The sequence below is a fragment of the Xenopus tropicalis genome, chromosome 7 (genome assembly GCF_000004195.4).
Source record: "Xenopus tropicalis strain Nigerian chromosome 7, UCB_Xtro_10.0, whole genome shotgun sequence".
Taxonomy (NCBI): domain Eukaryota; kingdom Metazoa; phylum Chordata; class Amphibia; order Anura; family Pipidae; genus Xenopus; species Xenopus tropicalis.
This window is the reverse complement of record NC_030683.2, coordinates 69,913,302-69,929,570: the sequence shown is the minus strand read 5'-3', so window position 1 is coordinate 69,929,570 and position 16,269 is coordinate 69,913,302. Positions and strand designations below refer to the sequence as shown.

Sequence of the window (16,269 nt, the reverse complement as noted above, 5' to 3'; positions counted from 1 at the left end):
CATAGGGATTGTTACTGGAAATGTGCAGCTGGAAATAAGAGCATTGATTCTTGGCACCAATTAAAGGGTATGTAATAAAGAGGAACATCATGAAATTCATTTACATTATATAAAAGTGCAATTAAAGAACAATTAAAAAGCATTGCTCCCTTAATCCAGTAAATACAGTCATTCCTTCATCTCAGCAGATTAAAAAAAAAAAAAAAAAAAAAAAACCCTGAGACTTTGCTAACATTTCTATGCAGCACAAGCATATCATTCAGCTAAGTCATCCTCAGAAAAAGAGAAGCCTCTTGGGAAAACAATCATTAATTGCCTCTAAAAATCACATAGTTTGCAAGCATTGTGCAACGGGAAAAAAGAAAATTGGCAGCACAGCGGAGAAAACAGCTGCTTTTAACAGATGCAAAACTTTGCTTGGCTTTAGAAATCTGTCTCTTTAAAGCCTGCCAGGCAATGAGAGAGGGAGGCTGTGTGTGTGTGTGTGTGTGTGTAAGTGTGTGTGTGTGTCTGATAATGAGCTACAAGTGGCAGAGGCAAGACCAATAAGCCTTTCCAGCACCTCCCAGGAAAAAAAAAAATCTATTTGCACAGGACAGAAATGTATATAAAGCCCTAGAAGAAGCTGATGTTGCCTGTGAATCGACAGGTAGTGAAGCTGCACACAATGCCTCCAGCACTGAGCCTCAGCATTGCCTGAATGAACATCTGGATTACTGGCTGCAAAATCAGCTTTAGTGTTTTTTGGAATTTGTGGAAGTGAATATTCAGCTAAACCTTTCCAGTTACCCAGCTCATTTTTCCTGCATAATTTATATTATTTTAAAAAATCATGACTTGGAGAACTTTGTTATTTTTTTAATTCCTATTTTACCAGCATTTCCAGTCTCTCTTCACATAATCTCTTTTTTCACTCCATGTCAAATATATTCTCTGTTTATTTTTGGATGCATTGACTTGTGAGTCACGAAAACCATGTGCACACATCTGGCTGTCACCTCTCTGCTTGCTTTGGATCTACTGCTTCTCATCCCTTCTTTGTGTTCCTCCTTACAGGAGGTTGTGGTTATCCCCAAAAGGCTGGATCCTGATTTAAATGGAAGATATTATTTAAAAAAAGAAAATGATAATGCAAAGGATTTAGGGGTCATTTTCCAAATCACAGCTTTTTATGAGGATTTCTACCTTAATTTGATCCCTGATGCACAGTTTATTGCTCCAGCCTTTTCTATGCACTTCCCTGGCTCTATCCCTAAACAATCACCCGATTTAAGACATTGTTTCTACTCAGGGGATGTCAATTCTGACCGTGATTCTTTTGCTGCACTGAGCCTTTGTGGAGGATTAAGGGGTGCTTTTGGCTACCAAGGGGAGGAATATCTCATCAGACCTTTACAAAATGTCACTAGAGACCAATTGCAAAGCAGCCACCAGGGGCCGCACCTGCTACAGCGCAGAAAAGGACCTTTGAAGTCAGTAGACACCACGTCCAGGTGTGGAGTTGGTTCTGGTTTAAATCAAGGTATTATGGAAGCTCTAAACAAATACAAGGGCTCTCACAATAAAAAGCAGTTGAATGGCACTAGGTTGAAAGGCAGTCACCGGTCTCGGCGTTTCGCATCCATAACTAGGTATGTGGAGACACTAATTGTAGCTGATGAGACAATGCTCAAGTTTCATGGTGATGACCTTCAACACTACCTGCTCACCTTGATGGCCACAGCAGCTCGATTATACAGACACCCCAGTATCCAGAATCCAATCAACATTGTGGTGGTGAAATTTATGGTGCTAACTGATGATGGGAAGGGTCCGAAAGTTACAACCAATGCTGCCATGACACTAAGAAGTTTTTGTGGGTGGCAGAAGAAATGGAACAAAGTAAGTGACAAGCACCCTGAGTACTGGGACACAGCGATCCTCTTCACCAAAATGGTAAGCCTCTTTAATGTGGAGATAGGATTCTATGACATTATAAAGAAAATTTGTTTATATAGAAGAAGCATTCTTACTTTAAAGGAAACCCATTATATGTTTGTACTTACTTTAGTAAACTTTTATATAAACTTTTCCCAGTCTGCACAGCTGAAATTATGCAGTTTATGTTTGAAATATGCACTGTGACAATCTTAGGCCTAGCAGAACCACTACAATTACAGTAATAGCAAGTGATTTACTAATTTAATTTACTAATAATATGTTCCAAAATATGATATTGGTGGAGGTCACATGTTCATTGATTCAAAAGGTACAAGGCCTGCATCTGCTAAATCAATGCTTATTAAGTAATGGCCTCAAGGGTCACTAGTAGTTCAGGCTTTTCAAGTATTCTTGTTAGTGGGTCTAGCATAAGCACAGGTTTGGTCAAGTTAAAATAACTGAGCCATTTGCTAATCCCCAGTGCTCCAGTAAAGATATTTGGTAGCAATGCAAAGGTTATCATGCTATATAGCAGAAACAATCACATTTTGCAGATTGTTTTAATCTATATAGTGACAGAAGGTTCTTATGAACATTGTTCTTTTTTGGTATTGTTCTGTAATAACTCATATCAGCCTATCAGACTATGCATTTGCAACATCACACAACAAAGAGACTTCTGGGAATTGTAGTTCAGCAGTTGGAGAGGTTTGGAAAAAGCCAAAGGATTCATCTGGAGACAAATTAGAAATCATATGATTCATTAGTCACAATTTTCTCTGGTCTGCCTTTTAAATGAGAAGTCAGTGAGTGTACATCTAGTGTGCCTAATTTAGCTCAGTAAGAATGCTACAGGATTTAAGTTTCATTTTTTGGCAAGCCTCGAAACAGTGCAGTTTTATAGAATTTGTTCTCAGGTAAGGACTCCTCCAGCTGACTAGTCTGCTTATTATCCTCCCACAGTAAAGTCTCCTTTTATCCCTGGCTTAAAATAACCATATGTTTATTGCAGCTTCTCATTCATTCTGCATATGAACTCTAAGTTACTCTGGATGTAGGAAAGAAATGATGTGTGACTGCTAAAGATAACATTTACAGTAATGGAAGATGATAACCGTGGATTTATGAATGTTCCAGGATTTGGACAGTTTTGTACACACATTATAGATAGAGCTCCATATTTTACACATTAAGAATTTGGTTTTGTAATACACAGAATGATAGATTGTAAGCGATTTCAGGGCAAAGTGGCCATGACAACCCAAACTTGAGTGGAGTTTTATTTCTTGTTGCATTCATTCATATCTTCCTAACAAGCCCATCATTCAACAGGTGGAAGTACAGAAGAGAAAGCTCTGTGTTAGGTAACTAATGACACATTGCTCTAATCTCCCTAACATATCATCTACTGTTGATACGGAGTTTAGCAGGTTTACATAAGAAGGGCAGAGTGAAACATTTTGATTGGTTTTACTGGCCATGTGACTTAAGTACATTTTTTTGAGTTCAGTTCCAGGTCTCATGCATTATACAGTGTAGAATGATAAGTATGTGAAGACAGGATAAACCAAACTGCAACACTTTTTATGCAAGATGATCCTGACAAACAAAATCATATTCAAACAATTAATATATTCATGCTTTTGTTGGCTGCAGTACACTTTATTTTAACTCACTGTGATAGTGTTAGAATGGTCAGTGCTATAAAACAATAGTAATGTCATTTTCATGAAAAGATAGAAAAGCTAACTAGATACTTAAATGTATTACTATCCAGAGGCTTATTCTGCACTATTAGAACCAAAGGCTATTTTGTAGTCAGACCCATATTTTATAGAATACAATACTCTATTAAAATCTGATTAGGCTTCTAGCTGGAGGTTTTTAAAATAGACCAAACATTAATTTGGGAATGTAATATAAGTCAAAATTGGAAAACAAATGGGCACAAATAAGAATAAAAATTTGCATTTTGCTATGTCATACAACTTTTATGAAGAAGTTTTATTACATACACTACACACTGTGGCAAACAATACAATTCGCAAACTTACTTCCACTGTCAGAAGTGGTCGCTGAACAGTTTCCGCTTCCGCAAAGCCAATATTAAATTTGTGCAAAGGCAAATTATTTGTACAGAGGCATACATTTTCACATTGCGAATAATTTTCTTGTTACTGAGTTTAATTACATTCCCCCTAACTGTAGACTGTTAAAGTCAGAGATTTTTTTAAAACAGTAACTCCCCCCCCTTTTTTCAGTGTTATTATGCAGCCGAAGCAATACATCTGTCCTCCAGTTTGCTTCAGTAGCACATTACATGGAGTGTGCAGACAGGACAAAGCAGGGACTCTGGTCAAATGAAATTGGACTCTCACATGTGCAGGTATTAACTGGTTTAGCTGGCAATGGATTCTACTTAGAATAAATTATGAAGAAAATCATCAATTGAAATAAGTAATCCAAATGTACTTGAAATGCGCATTTCATAGTAACCATCACAGAAACCACACCACCCCAAGAGATTGAAAATAGATACAAAGCATAGGCATAACACAATTTTAATATGACACCTTGTGGAAAAATCTGCTGTATCTGTGAAGATTTCGCTGCAGATTTACAGCCGACTAGAGCTCAGTTGTGAATCCACCAGAAGACGTCACTTCTTGTGCACAGGCTCTGAATGTGCTGGAAATGCAGCTGGTACACTTGAGGGAAATGCTGGGGGTGGTGGGATTGAAACTATTCTGCACTGCCTTGTAAGGTGCAGGAGTGGTCAAAATCCACCCATTTTATTAACTGTTTGTTTCTGAATTTACCAGCTGTGCCACGATAGTCACCACTTGTGTAGGTGGTACTTGTTTCTGCCTTTGCTGAATAAACTCTGACAACTTAATTAGCACCTATAAAAACATTTCATTTTAACGCATAACATGACTCATTGTTGACGTCAATGTTTTACTTTCATTGCTGATTTCATTGCAGTCACATACAGTAAAAAGGTAATTAAACAAAAGCCCGCCATGCTTTAAATTGTAACAAGCGTAATCATGTGTAAAAGAAAGCAGTCTCATTTAAGTGTGTAATCACAGCACTTTCCTAAACATGGCCAAGATAAACATATGATTTTTTTCAGACTATGGCAAGTCATAAATACAATGTCAAATCATTTAATTAAATGGGTGAATGTTGTTGCCTGTAACCTTCAAAAAAGAAAAAAAGTAGCTTTTGTGTGAAAATATATTTACTTGTCACAATCTTAATTCGTGCAGTAAATATACATTATATAGAATTGCCAGAAAGGACCATAAGTGAAACTGGCCATACACAGGCTTGAAAAAGTTGTTGGCTTCACCTCTACAGATGGCAGTTTATTGGCCTGTGTATGGCTCCCGCAGGAGCACCTGTCTGGGCAAGGACTGCATTGGCTTCCATTATTGTTGGCCTGAAGGCTGAACAATGTAATCATTCTGATTTCACCCAGCATCATGGTGGCTGAATTGGGTCAAGAGCTACTTTGTTGCAACTTTGTGGATTTTAAGCTTAAGAAATTACAAAACCAGAGTTTTGTATTTTACCAAAGATGATAGCTACTAATTCAACTGCACATCTCAGCAGTTTTCCAGCAGTTTTCCTTACTGTTATTACCTATTGACATAAGTGGGAGTGTAGTCCTGTTTTGACCTTATGAAATTCTTAAAGGAGAATGAAAAAAGTTCCCCAAATCATTACATGTCACAAGCTAAGCGACCACATATTAGGTAGTAAATGAAAAATGTGGAGATGATATATAGGAAACTGTTAGCAATAGCAAAATTAAAAGGAAACTAATTATCTGTAAGAAGGTTGTCAAAGGCCTTAAATATACAAAAGACAAGAGAGAACTCTGCCAAGATTTTTTAATTCTTTGTATAAAAATAGTATGAAGCAAACAAAAGGCTTACTGGAACAGCAAATGGACAGAATAAGTTCCATTTTGTTATTTTTTTTTCTTTTAATGTCTAATAATGCATATCTCAGTTAATGTTTAGCTAAAAAAATTTTGTGAAAGCACAGTCACTGAAGTAATGAAAGTGTGTGATATTTTAATTTTTGCCCAGTTTACAGTATGTTAAATCTCTTGGGAATACAATTACTGGCTGGGCTTTAAATACAACTTCAAGGGGAAACTTTAAGAGGGGCCTGGATGAGTTATTGATCAATCAGAATATCCAAGGCTATTGTGATACTAATATCTGCAGTTAGTACTAGTGGTTGTATTTATAGTTTATGTATGTGAGTGTATAGATGGGTAGGTGTGGGTTAGGTGTGCTGGGTTTACTTGGATGGGTTGAACTTGATGGACACTGGTCTTTTTTCAACCCTATGTAACTATGTAACTATGTAACTATGTAAACTAGAGAAACATGCCTGATTGTAAAGAATACATGTATTTGGTAATTACCAGTATAAAGCTTCAGGAGATTAGTATGAAACACATTTGGCCTCAGACACCAACTTTGTTCATATAACTTATAGCCCACAGTAGTCCAAATCTTTGTATATTTATAGAAACGATTACAGGCCTAGAGCCTGTAATGGGCACAGCGAATGAGGGAGTAAGCACAGTTCATGTGCACCAAGGCTAAGACTTGAGAAAGACACTTATGTCCAATTTAGAGCTTAGGAATACAGCAAGAAGCTGGGAAGGATGTAAGCTACAGAACACTGAGGGGAGTTATTTATTTAGTGCAGGGCAGGGTGAAAAGTGCACCTGCCATGATTTTTAGCAAATAGGAGAAGCATTAAACAGGGATTATTAAAGGGCTAGTCAAAATGTACACTACAACTAAAAATAGTAACAACAACAATAAAATGAATAATAATACTATAATGGTAAGTGATAGATTCTTTGAGTTCACAGTCTGGCATAGTTAGTGCTATTATTATGCAACAAATATGCCTTTAGAGAACAACTGCTACATGTTGCAAATGAAAGATGATGATGTAAGATTCAGCTTCAACTGTGCAAACATTCCAGACAGGACAATAATGAGGCAAACACTGCCTGCTTGATGACAGAGCATGTAAAAGGTCAAGAATTTTTGGGAAATGACAACAGGAATAATAGTGGTGCATATACAGTTTGATGGCATTTAAAAACTGAAAATGAAAAATTGAAGCTCATTTACAAAGAGCAGGCAGCTGACAGCAAAATAAACTAAACAAAGAGAAAGGGTAGATTGATCTTCCAAGCATTCAGTCACTTCAAGGGTATGGTATTGAACAGAGGAGCACAATCCCAAGCCTTGAGGGCTATTAAGACAAGAATGTAGAGCTGCTGCCTGTGTACAGGTGTGCCAATTAGTGCTTCAGTGGTATTGATGGATTCACCTTTACTTAACAGAAGGGAACTGTTATATTTGGTTTGTTGTGGCCCTTGAGGCTTAGAACCCTGCATCTCTGCCACAGAATGAGAAAATACATAAATATGAACAATGCTTAAAAAATCTATCTGATGCAGCTAAAATCTCTCTGGTTCCTTTTCAGGTAAGGAAACTGCATAGTACACACAATCTTTATTATTATGAAAGAATGGGAAACATATTTTTATCAGAGATGTGCTTTTCTTCAATGTTAATGACAAACTAAAAAAAAAAAAAGAAAGAAAATAGTAAGGTAAATCTCATGTGAGATTTTATAGGGAATACATTTATTAGCTGTGCTTTTCATAATATAAATTTACTTCAAGTTGAAACCAGAGAAACAGTATAAGGGGTTCTGCACATATTTGTGGTATGATTGAGTTTGTTGTGGGATAGGAGAAGTGAAAAAGTGAACACAATAAAACACTGTTTCAATGACATGGGATGAGGGTTGAACTGAGGAGTTGTTCTTACATATTATGGACATAGAGACCTGAGTTGCTACACGTCGGTTTAAGAGAGTAGAGGCACATTTTGGAATCAGGGAAATCAGTGAAGAACCCCCTGAGAATAAATAATAGTTAACAAATGGCAATAAAGGAAACACTCAAAGGACTGTTAGAAGTAAAAATGAGGATCCAGGGCTGGCTAAGTAACTTGGGTCATCTGCTATCCGACACCTCCATAATTTGTTTGGTGAAATTACTTTGGGGGCAGGTTGGTGATAAATATAAACTGGTGATATTATACATGTCAGATAATTACAGAATTATGTGTTGCTGCATGAAACCTATATAAATTAAGCAACATTTACTGATCATACAGGGTATTTGACTGATTGAACACAATGACTGGAAAAGATGCATACGTTAAGAGTGGCCATACAAGGTATGGAAAAAAAATGTTTGTCATCTATATCAATGTATATAAAGCCCTTATAGTTTTCCAGCCCTTTATTAAAAGTCAGCTATAACAACCAGTTCTAGCCCTCAGGTTAAGCCCATCTCTAAATTTGAAACAATTATGCACTAAACCTTGAAGCTGATAATAGATTAGCTTCTATCCTCCAGTCAGGTTTTGTTTCTCTAATTATAACTAAGCTTAATGTGTTTCACTAGTGAATTGTACCAACTCTGCAGGAAAATATGTGGACACTTTGTAACATGGTCCATTATTATGTAAACAAAAACTAATGATGACAAAGTTCTTAAAGGAAAAGGAAGGGCTAATAAAGAGTTAATCTCAAGCTGCAGGCATACCTTCATTTATCTCAATAGTGCCCTTAAGTCTCCCCATATTTCACGTGTTCAGATGATCAGAAGCCAAACAGGGAAAAAAAACCGCTGAGCTGTGTAACGAAAGTTCCCATAATGCCTCACTCCTGCACCGAGACCAAGTGTACATGCTCAGTTTGTAAGACTATGAGTCAGCTTCCTGCTGATTGGCTCAGATCCACATTCCTAAGGGAGGGAGTGAGTTCTTAGCATTCTTGTGGGAGGGAGGAGCAGAAGAGGGGAGACAGCAGAGAGATGCGTGGCTCTGGCACATGAATTACAGACACAACAAATCTTTTGACAGAGAAGTAAGTGCAGCATTTCTGTGAGTGCTTATGGCTGTATTTACATAGACCTTTCTGATAAAGCTTACTTAGTTTTTACCTTTCCTTCTCCTTTAAGTGTATGATTATATAATAGAGATATACAGATCTCTGTATAAAGATGGAAAATGTATACAATACATCCCTACAAGTGTTCAGTCCCCTTTTCTTGTATTAGTGTGGGGTGGAATTTTTTTCCTGTTAGTACTTTTCCCTTTGCCAAATTTATTCCATAGCGAGCACCATGACTGATGTATATACTGTTACTGATTAGGGTAGGAATGGTCTGTGCTATGAGGTAGTTGCTATAAAAGAAGAGGATTAGGCAAGGTAAGAGTGAGGATAGCACTCTCTTATGGAGTACAGGATAGTACAGTAAGTCTAGTTACGGAATCCCTACTGATGATGAATGTCAGTCAGTATTCTCTACTGGCTCCCAGGGATGTGAAACAAGAAATCTGATCAAATTTGTGAAGGAATATAAATGTAGTGAGTGTACCTTGCCCAAAGTTCCCTTGCTGGCACATCTCTGCGTGCAGAGGATTACATTTTGCCTTTCAGCGGATCTTCAGCAGATTTTCAGCAGGCAGCGGTTTACCGTTATGTAAAGGTACTTTGGACAAGCTATGACTGTCAGGTTTTCTACTTGTTTGAGAATCAGTGGTGTTAAATTTAATAAATGAAGCTTAAGAATTGCATTTACTTTCTCTGTAAGTGGAGACTATCTGTGAGTAGTATTTAATTAGGGCCATGGTCTTTGTAGTACTCATGTAGGGTATGTGTAGGGAAAGCATTTTATTTTTGCACACTTGTGACATATGATTTACCCATACAAAGTCAAACTAACTCCCATATTGTTTTCTCAAATTCAATTTTCTTCTATTTGACACTGGTGGGAAAACAAGTTAAGATTACAAAGGAATTTGAAAGATGCACTGAACCCGGGGTCAATATTTTGAACTTCTGTTCACTGTCTTAAAATAGCAAACCTTCAAAAGTAATACTGTTAATATTCCTTATGGGAGTTTATAATTTAAATATAATAAACACTTTTAGCCAGATTTGTGCAGATTAAGAAAACAGTACATACTTTGCTTACTGGTTTTGGATATCTAAACTATTTATTATTAGAATTTTCAAAGGATATTGAACTCATTATCTACACAAATTTGTATCCCGTATCTTGACATTCAGTGTACTGCAAAATATCATGAACCAAAACCATCAACATAACTGGTAAAAAGGGAAAATTGTAATCACCACTAAATTTTAAACCATTAGGCAGGGCTACAATGGGGCTGTATCCACAAAATCCATACAGACAAAGACAAGACATCCTTTGCACCATAATCAATATGTTGAAAACTCAAAAGCTTGAATATCTTGAATTAAAATATGGTTTGACTTTGCCTAGGAAAACTCCCATTGACTTCTATAGAAACTCACAAGCTTTTAGATGGCCAAGTTTTACATTTGCGGTTTTATTTTATTTTTTTGCACTTAATAAATACCAGATATTTGAGTTTTTGAACCATAATTTGAAATTGCATGACAAAAAAATAAAATTGTGAAAAATAAATAAATAAAATAAATGAAGCTCGAACGTTGATAACCCCTTTATGTTTTAAGCATATTGATTATGGGTGAGGGCAGTGGACAGCATGTAGTAATTGGCAAGTGGAAACTCCTAAAGGAACAGAAATATTACACCTTGGAAAGAAAATGAAAGATTTATACAGTATTTAAAGACATTCAGTAGGTGCAGATGTAGTTATAGTGTGTTCCAGTTGGTTTCTGTACCATTAAACAGCCAAGTGATTTACATCATAACTGATGTCATGCAGCTTTTTAAAAATATAGGCAATTATATTTTTCCAGTCAACTATAATTGTCTGCTACAAATGAAATGCTGTTATCAGCATTACATGGATTACAAATATGCCGAGTCATTTTCTTCCATTTCTTTATTTTCTGTGAACTATACATCTTGATACAACTATGACTGGCAACAGAAAATGCATTCAATATGGACTGTGCAATATGCCATTTTTATTAATATTATTGTACTGGTTTCAAATGGCAGGAACATGAGAAACAATGCTTCCTAGTGTATGAATTGCTTTAGAAATTTAGAATCCACTGTGCTACACTGTATCCCATTACTATCAATTAACCAACAAATGATGGTAAAAAAAGTAGGAGATCTGGAGGATGGGGGGAAAGTAGACGCCAGAAGACACTGTGGTCAAACAGTAGTAGACATAGATGACTAAAGTGGCATGATTTGTTGTTTAATCATTCAGAATTAGTTTAATTCAAAATCTTCGTATTGCATGCTGTGTGGGCATCAAAGATGTTTTTCCATTGATTCACACACATCTCAAGAAAGAGAATACAGCTCTGCCCAAGTCCACAAAACTTTTCTTAAAGTACTGTAAGATCTATTTGAAATGATTTTTTTTGCATGCAGCCTTTGCCAATGTATTCTTATTCTAACTCCCATTATCACTCTCGACACTTGACCTGGGGCTAAAGTGCACTTGAGATACACAGCCTATTATAAGAGTGAAAAAAAGAGGCAAAAAATGTTTTGTCTTACTATGGTATCTAGTATTTTTCCATCTTAAATTATTATACATGAAAAAAAAAACCAAATAGAATACCAAGGGTCAGGAGTTTTAGGGGCTTCATTCGACAGATATCCATTGTTTAGTTTAGTAATGCATAGTTCATCATAGCTTCTCTATTACTTGCTAAAATTACATTTAGCATTGCATTTAATTGCATTCATGTGAAAATGTATTTATATTATATAAGATAAATAGGAATGCACATCAAATTAGCAATTTGAAAAATATCATTAACTGAAGTATAAATAAAATTGCAATATTACATATTAAAATAAAACTGACTTTTAATTCAAGGTTCCTCTTGCTATGTATTGGTTAAAAGGATTGTGTCAGAGTTCTGGGAACTTGTAGTGATGATAACTGATGGGTTTTTTCTCCAAATAGCTGCAGGCAGCAAGTGCATAGGGAAGCAAGAATTCCAGGAATTCCCTGAAGAAAAATAGATAGATGCCATGTTGTGACAGAGAGGTGCCACTTTCACTGAAGTTCCCATTTGTTCTAAGAAGGCAAACGTAATATGTGAACTTTTAGCAAGTGAGTATTTTACTAGTTTAGTACATTGGAGTACATTTCCAAATTAAAAATAGAATGTGTTGTTTATTACCAAGGCTGTGCTCCTTCAAACAGTGATGTCTATTATGTTTTTCTCCATAACCTCATTTTATATTTTTTGCCCTGCCTTTTTTCAATAAATAAGGTTTTAAAGCCAAGAAATAAATAAGCTTGAACTCTGACCAGAGTAATGTGGCTGAAAGGAAATCTGTTACCAACTATGTAGGTCACTGTCAGGTGTGTGTGAAGTTCATAAAAACTGAGTGTATTTACCGTACAATTCAATGGGTTGTAAAATGTGTTGTGTTTCCAGTAACTCTTCTAAGAGTTATGGTAACTCTATAAGTTCTACAGACAACTGTTTCACAATCTTTTTTGACGCCGCAACACAATATGATATGTAGCACTGGAAACAAGTTATACAACATAAAATCATCCAGAAGTGCACTCCTGTTTGCATTATATAAAAATGAACCGAACCTAAATGGTCATAAACATAGCATGCAAGCATTATTTTGATGCATAATTTCTAATGTGTTCATATATTGGTACAAAGAAAACATATGTTTATTATACTGCATATTTACAATATACAAATTAGGGCTCATTTCCTACTACAGTGCTAATTTGTCCCAGTCGGTAAACATGGGAAACATTCAGAAATAACCTTAAATCAGTCTGCTGGAGATTAAATTATGAAAGAACATTACTGACTGGCAGCTAGGTGTTTTCACTAAATGATCCCAGTATCTGAGTGATTGATTACTACAGATTAAAGGAGAAAGAAAGGTAAAAACTAAGTAAGCTTTATCAGAAAGGTCTATGTAAATACAGCCATAAGCACTCACAGAAACGCTGCACTGACTTCTCTGATTAGTTGTGTTTGTAATTCCTGTGCCAGAGACACGCAGCTTTCTGTTCTCTGCTCTCTCATGCTCCCCCCTCTCTCAAGAATGCTAAGAACTCATTCCCCCCTTACGAATGTGGATCTGAGCCAATCAGCAGGAAGCTGACTCATAGTCTTACTAACTGAGCATGTTCACTTGGTCTGGGTGTCTGTGCAGGAGTGAGGCATAATGGGAACTTTCTTTACACAGCTCAGTGTTTTTTCTTCCTGTTTGGCTTCTGATCATCTGAACAGGTGAAATATGGGGAGACTTAAGGGCTCTATTGAGACAACTGAAGGTATACCTGCAGCTTGAGCTTAACTCTTTATTAGCCTTTCCTTCTCCTTTAAAAAAACCCCACACACAAAAATGTAATCAGTGAACAGCCTCTTTAAAGTCTTTCAATACCTTCCACTCTAGTTGTCCAGAGTTTAATAGTAAGACTGCAACATCCTCTTAATCACTTAGATTTCCTTCTCCTCCTGTAACCCACTCGCCCCCTCCCTCAGGAATTTACTTTGGCTGTTGGCTTGTGGGCATGCTCATTTCTTCTCAGCTCAGATTACTAAACACACCCTCCAGTCTAGCAGCCAATGAAGACATGACATTGCTGGTTCCCATAGAAACTCTGCTCTAGCTGTATATTTCCCCTCTAAACCTCCTCTCCTGAGCTCAGCTTAACCATTACAGTGCTCAATCAAAGCAGAACATTTTTATAAAAGGAAGTTCTGTCTGTGTGAGCCTGCATTCTTGATGAAATTTACACTAAATAAGGATCTTTGTGCATGAATGCTGTTTGCAGATTTAAATGTATGTGTCAGAGGGAAAATGGTCACCATTGAAAGCTGCTATTTGTTTTAGGAAAATGTGATGGCACTGACAAACAGAGGGCATATATACAGTACAAATTATGCCATTAAGGTGGGGAGATGTGCCCAACTTAAATACATTGTAGGAAAATGTAGGCTTTACATGTCTTTTAAACAAAAACCCTAGAAATCTTTGGTTTAAAATAAGATTGCTTATTGGCATGGCTCATTTTAATGTCAATTTGTTATTTACATTGGTATTTGTTATACCATTCAGTTTAATATACCTGTCCCTTACCAGGATTGTGAGTACAATTTAAAATATTTGTAGCATGGCTTTCCTCAGTGAGAGTCACTTCTTATTCAGGGTATATGACCCTGAACTTCAGTAAGTAGATATGTACATCTAGCATAAGTGTCTGTGCATTTGCCATTTGAAGTGAAGAGACCGCATATATGGAAGGGGATTTTAGCAAAATGTCCAATGGCAACTAACCTTCATCTTTGTGCAACAAGTTTGTTCCCAAAAATGTAACAGATACACGCATGTCATAATATCATTAGGGCAGAATGTAAGTGTACACAAAACACATTTCCCAATTATATATTGGTGATTTTTATAAAAGTACTCTAGACAATTAGGCAAAATGGCCTATTGATTTTCTTTAAATGAGTTGATGGCCTTAAGATGTAAGATGTAAGATGGCCTTACAATACTGACTAGAAATCCACAGGTGGCCAGACCTATAAATATTGGTAATCTATAATGATACATTGCTTATTTGTTGTACAAATAGTACACAAATAGTATAGAATGTGAAAAATATATTGCAAGTTTTTGGCTACTGAGTAACTCAATATAGATACATTATTATTTCAAACATATTGTACTAAGCTAATACTTTATCTTTTACAAATTCACTTTATGTACTGTAGTGGTCAGTGTTTATAAACAGATTAGATAGGGGACTGCAAAAGCCACTAATGTTTTTGTGGATCAATATCATTAGTGGCATTAAAACAGGCCACGTAACCATAATCCATTACAAAGAATTTACAATCTCCATTTCAAGGTGACTTTTAAAGCCCTCCTAATTAAAAGAACAGACTTAAAAATAAAAATGTGCTAAAGTAATTACAATGTAATGTACTATTGCCCTGCAACTGGTGTGTTTGCTTTAGAAACGCTACTATAGTTTATATAAATACCCTGCTACGTAGCCATGGGGCCAGCCATTTAAGCTGAAAAAAAGGAGAAAAGGCACAGGGTACATAGCTGATAACAGATAAACTCTGTAGAATACAATGTTATCTGCTACGTAGCCTGTGCTTTTCTCCTCATTTCCAGTTTGAATAGCTGCCCCCATGGCTACACAGCAGGGTATTTATATAAACTATAGTAAGGTGCCAGTTTTACCACTGCAGGGCTACAGTACCTAATATTTGAATTACTTTGATAAATTTTCTTTTGATGGTGTTACTGTTCCTTTAAGAATGCATGCATAATATAATTTCAAATGTTCATGGTCGAACACCCTGTCTTATCATATTTTTACATTTGTGCTGCCAGTGCTCCTATTATCAAAAATTACTGGATGAGATCAATAGAAATCCAGAGATGAAAGTCTATGATCATGCACTAGGACTTGAGTTTTCATAGCCATGAAGGCTGATGTTTCTAATTAAAATAATGAGGATAGGAGAAACATTTCTTTTGTCAGAAAGAACATTTGTCAGGCAAGTTTATTAGACCTCTCTTAAAGTCATATGTTTATTAATCAGATTTATTTATACAAGTCTATACTTGAATACATATTGTATTTGTCTATATTTCTGCCATTAAAATTCTTTTATTGTTTATAATCTGCATGTTCTCATAGATCAAAGGTATACAGAAATCTTCTAGTTGAAAATGGTTCATTGAAGCATCTCTAAGCTTATATGGCAGCTATCTTAATTAACTGATTTTAACAAAGGCCTCAATTAGAGGCAAAAAACAAAAATAACTAATAAATGGCCTTTTTCATAAACCTACAACTTTGTGGTTGAATTCCAGGACTAGAAAAAGTGAAAATACATGATATAGATATTTATAACTACTGTTGTGTATGTGTTTTGCAAAAACATAGAATCTTTTCAACAACAGTATTATTTTTTATAAGAAAGATTTTCATTTAGTAGGTCTGTAGAATCCTTAAATGACATCCGCCCACTATTACCAATAAACTAAAGTTATTGTATTTGAAATAGCTGCTGTGCTACTTCCCATAGCAACATATTTTAATGCAGACTGTTGGACAACTACTTTAAAGTCTGAAGTAAATTTGGTGAGTCTGGTATGAGTGGTAATCTACAGTACCTTTCACCATAACATTTACATATCCTTTTTTCTTCTTTTGTATTCTTTTGTATTTATCTTATTTAGTGACACCACATCAGCATAATTTATTTATATAGAAAATTTCAGAT

At 35.9% G+C, this 16,269-nt stretch overlaps 1 protein-coding gene across 1 annotated transcript in view; it reads left to right on the top strand.

Annotated features, from left to right (window-relative positions):
- The first annotated feature begins 532 nt into the window (after window positions 1-532).
- Window positions 533-16,269, top strand: part of adamts15 (ADAM metallopeptidase with thrombospondin type 1 motif 15) — a 45,880-nt gene continuing 30,143 nt past the window's right edge. Inside the window, exon 1 of the mRNA XM_012966928.3 lies at window positions 533-1,935. Within this exon, the coding sequence (XP_012822382.1) occupies window positions 976-1,935 (960 nt within the window). The 5' untranslated portion in view covers window positions 533-975. The remainder of the gene's footprint in view (window positions 1,936-16,269) is intronic.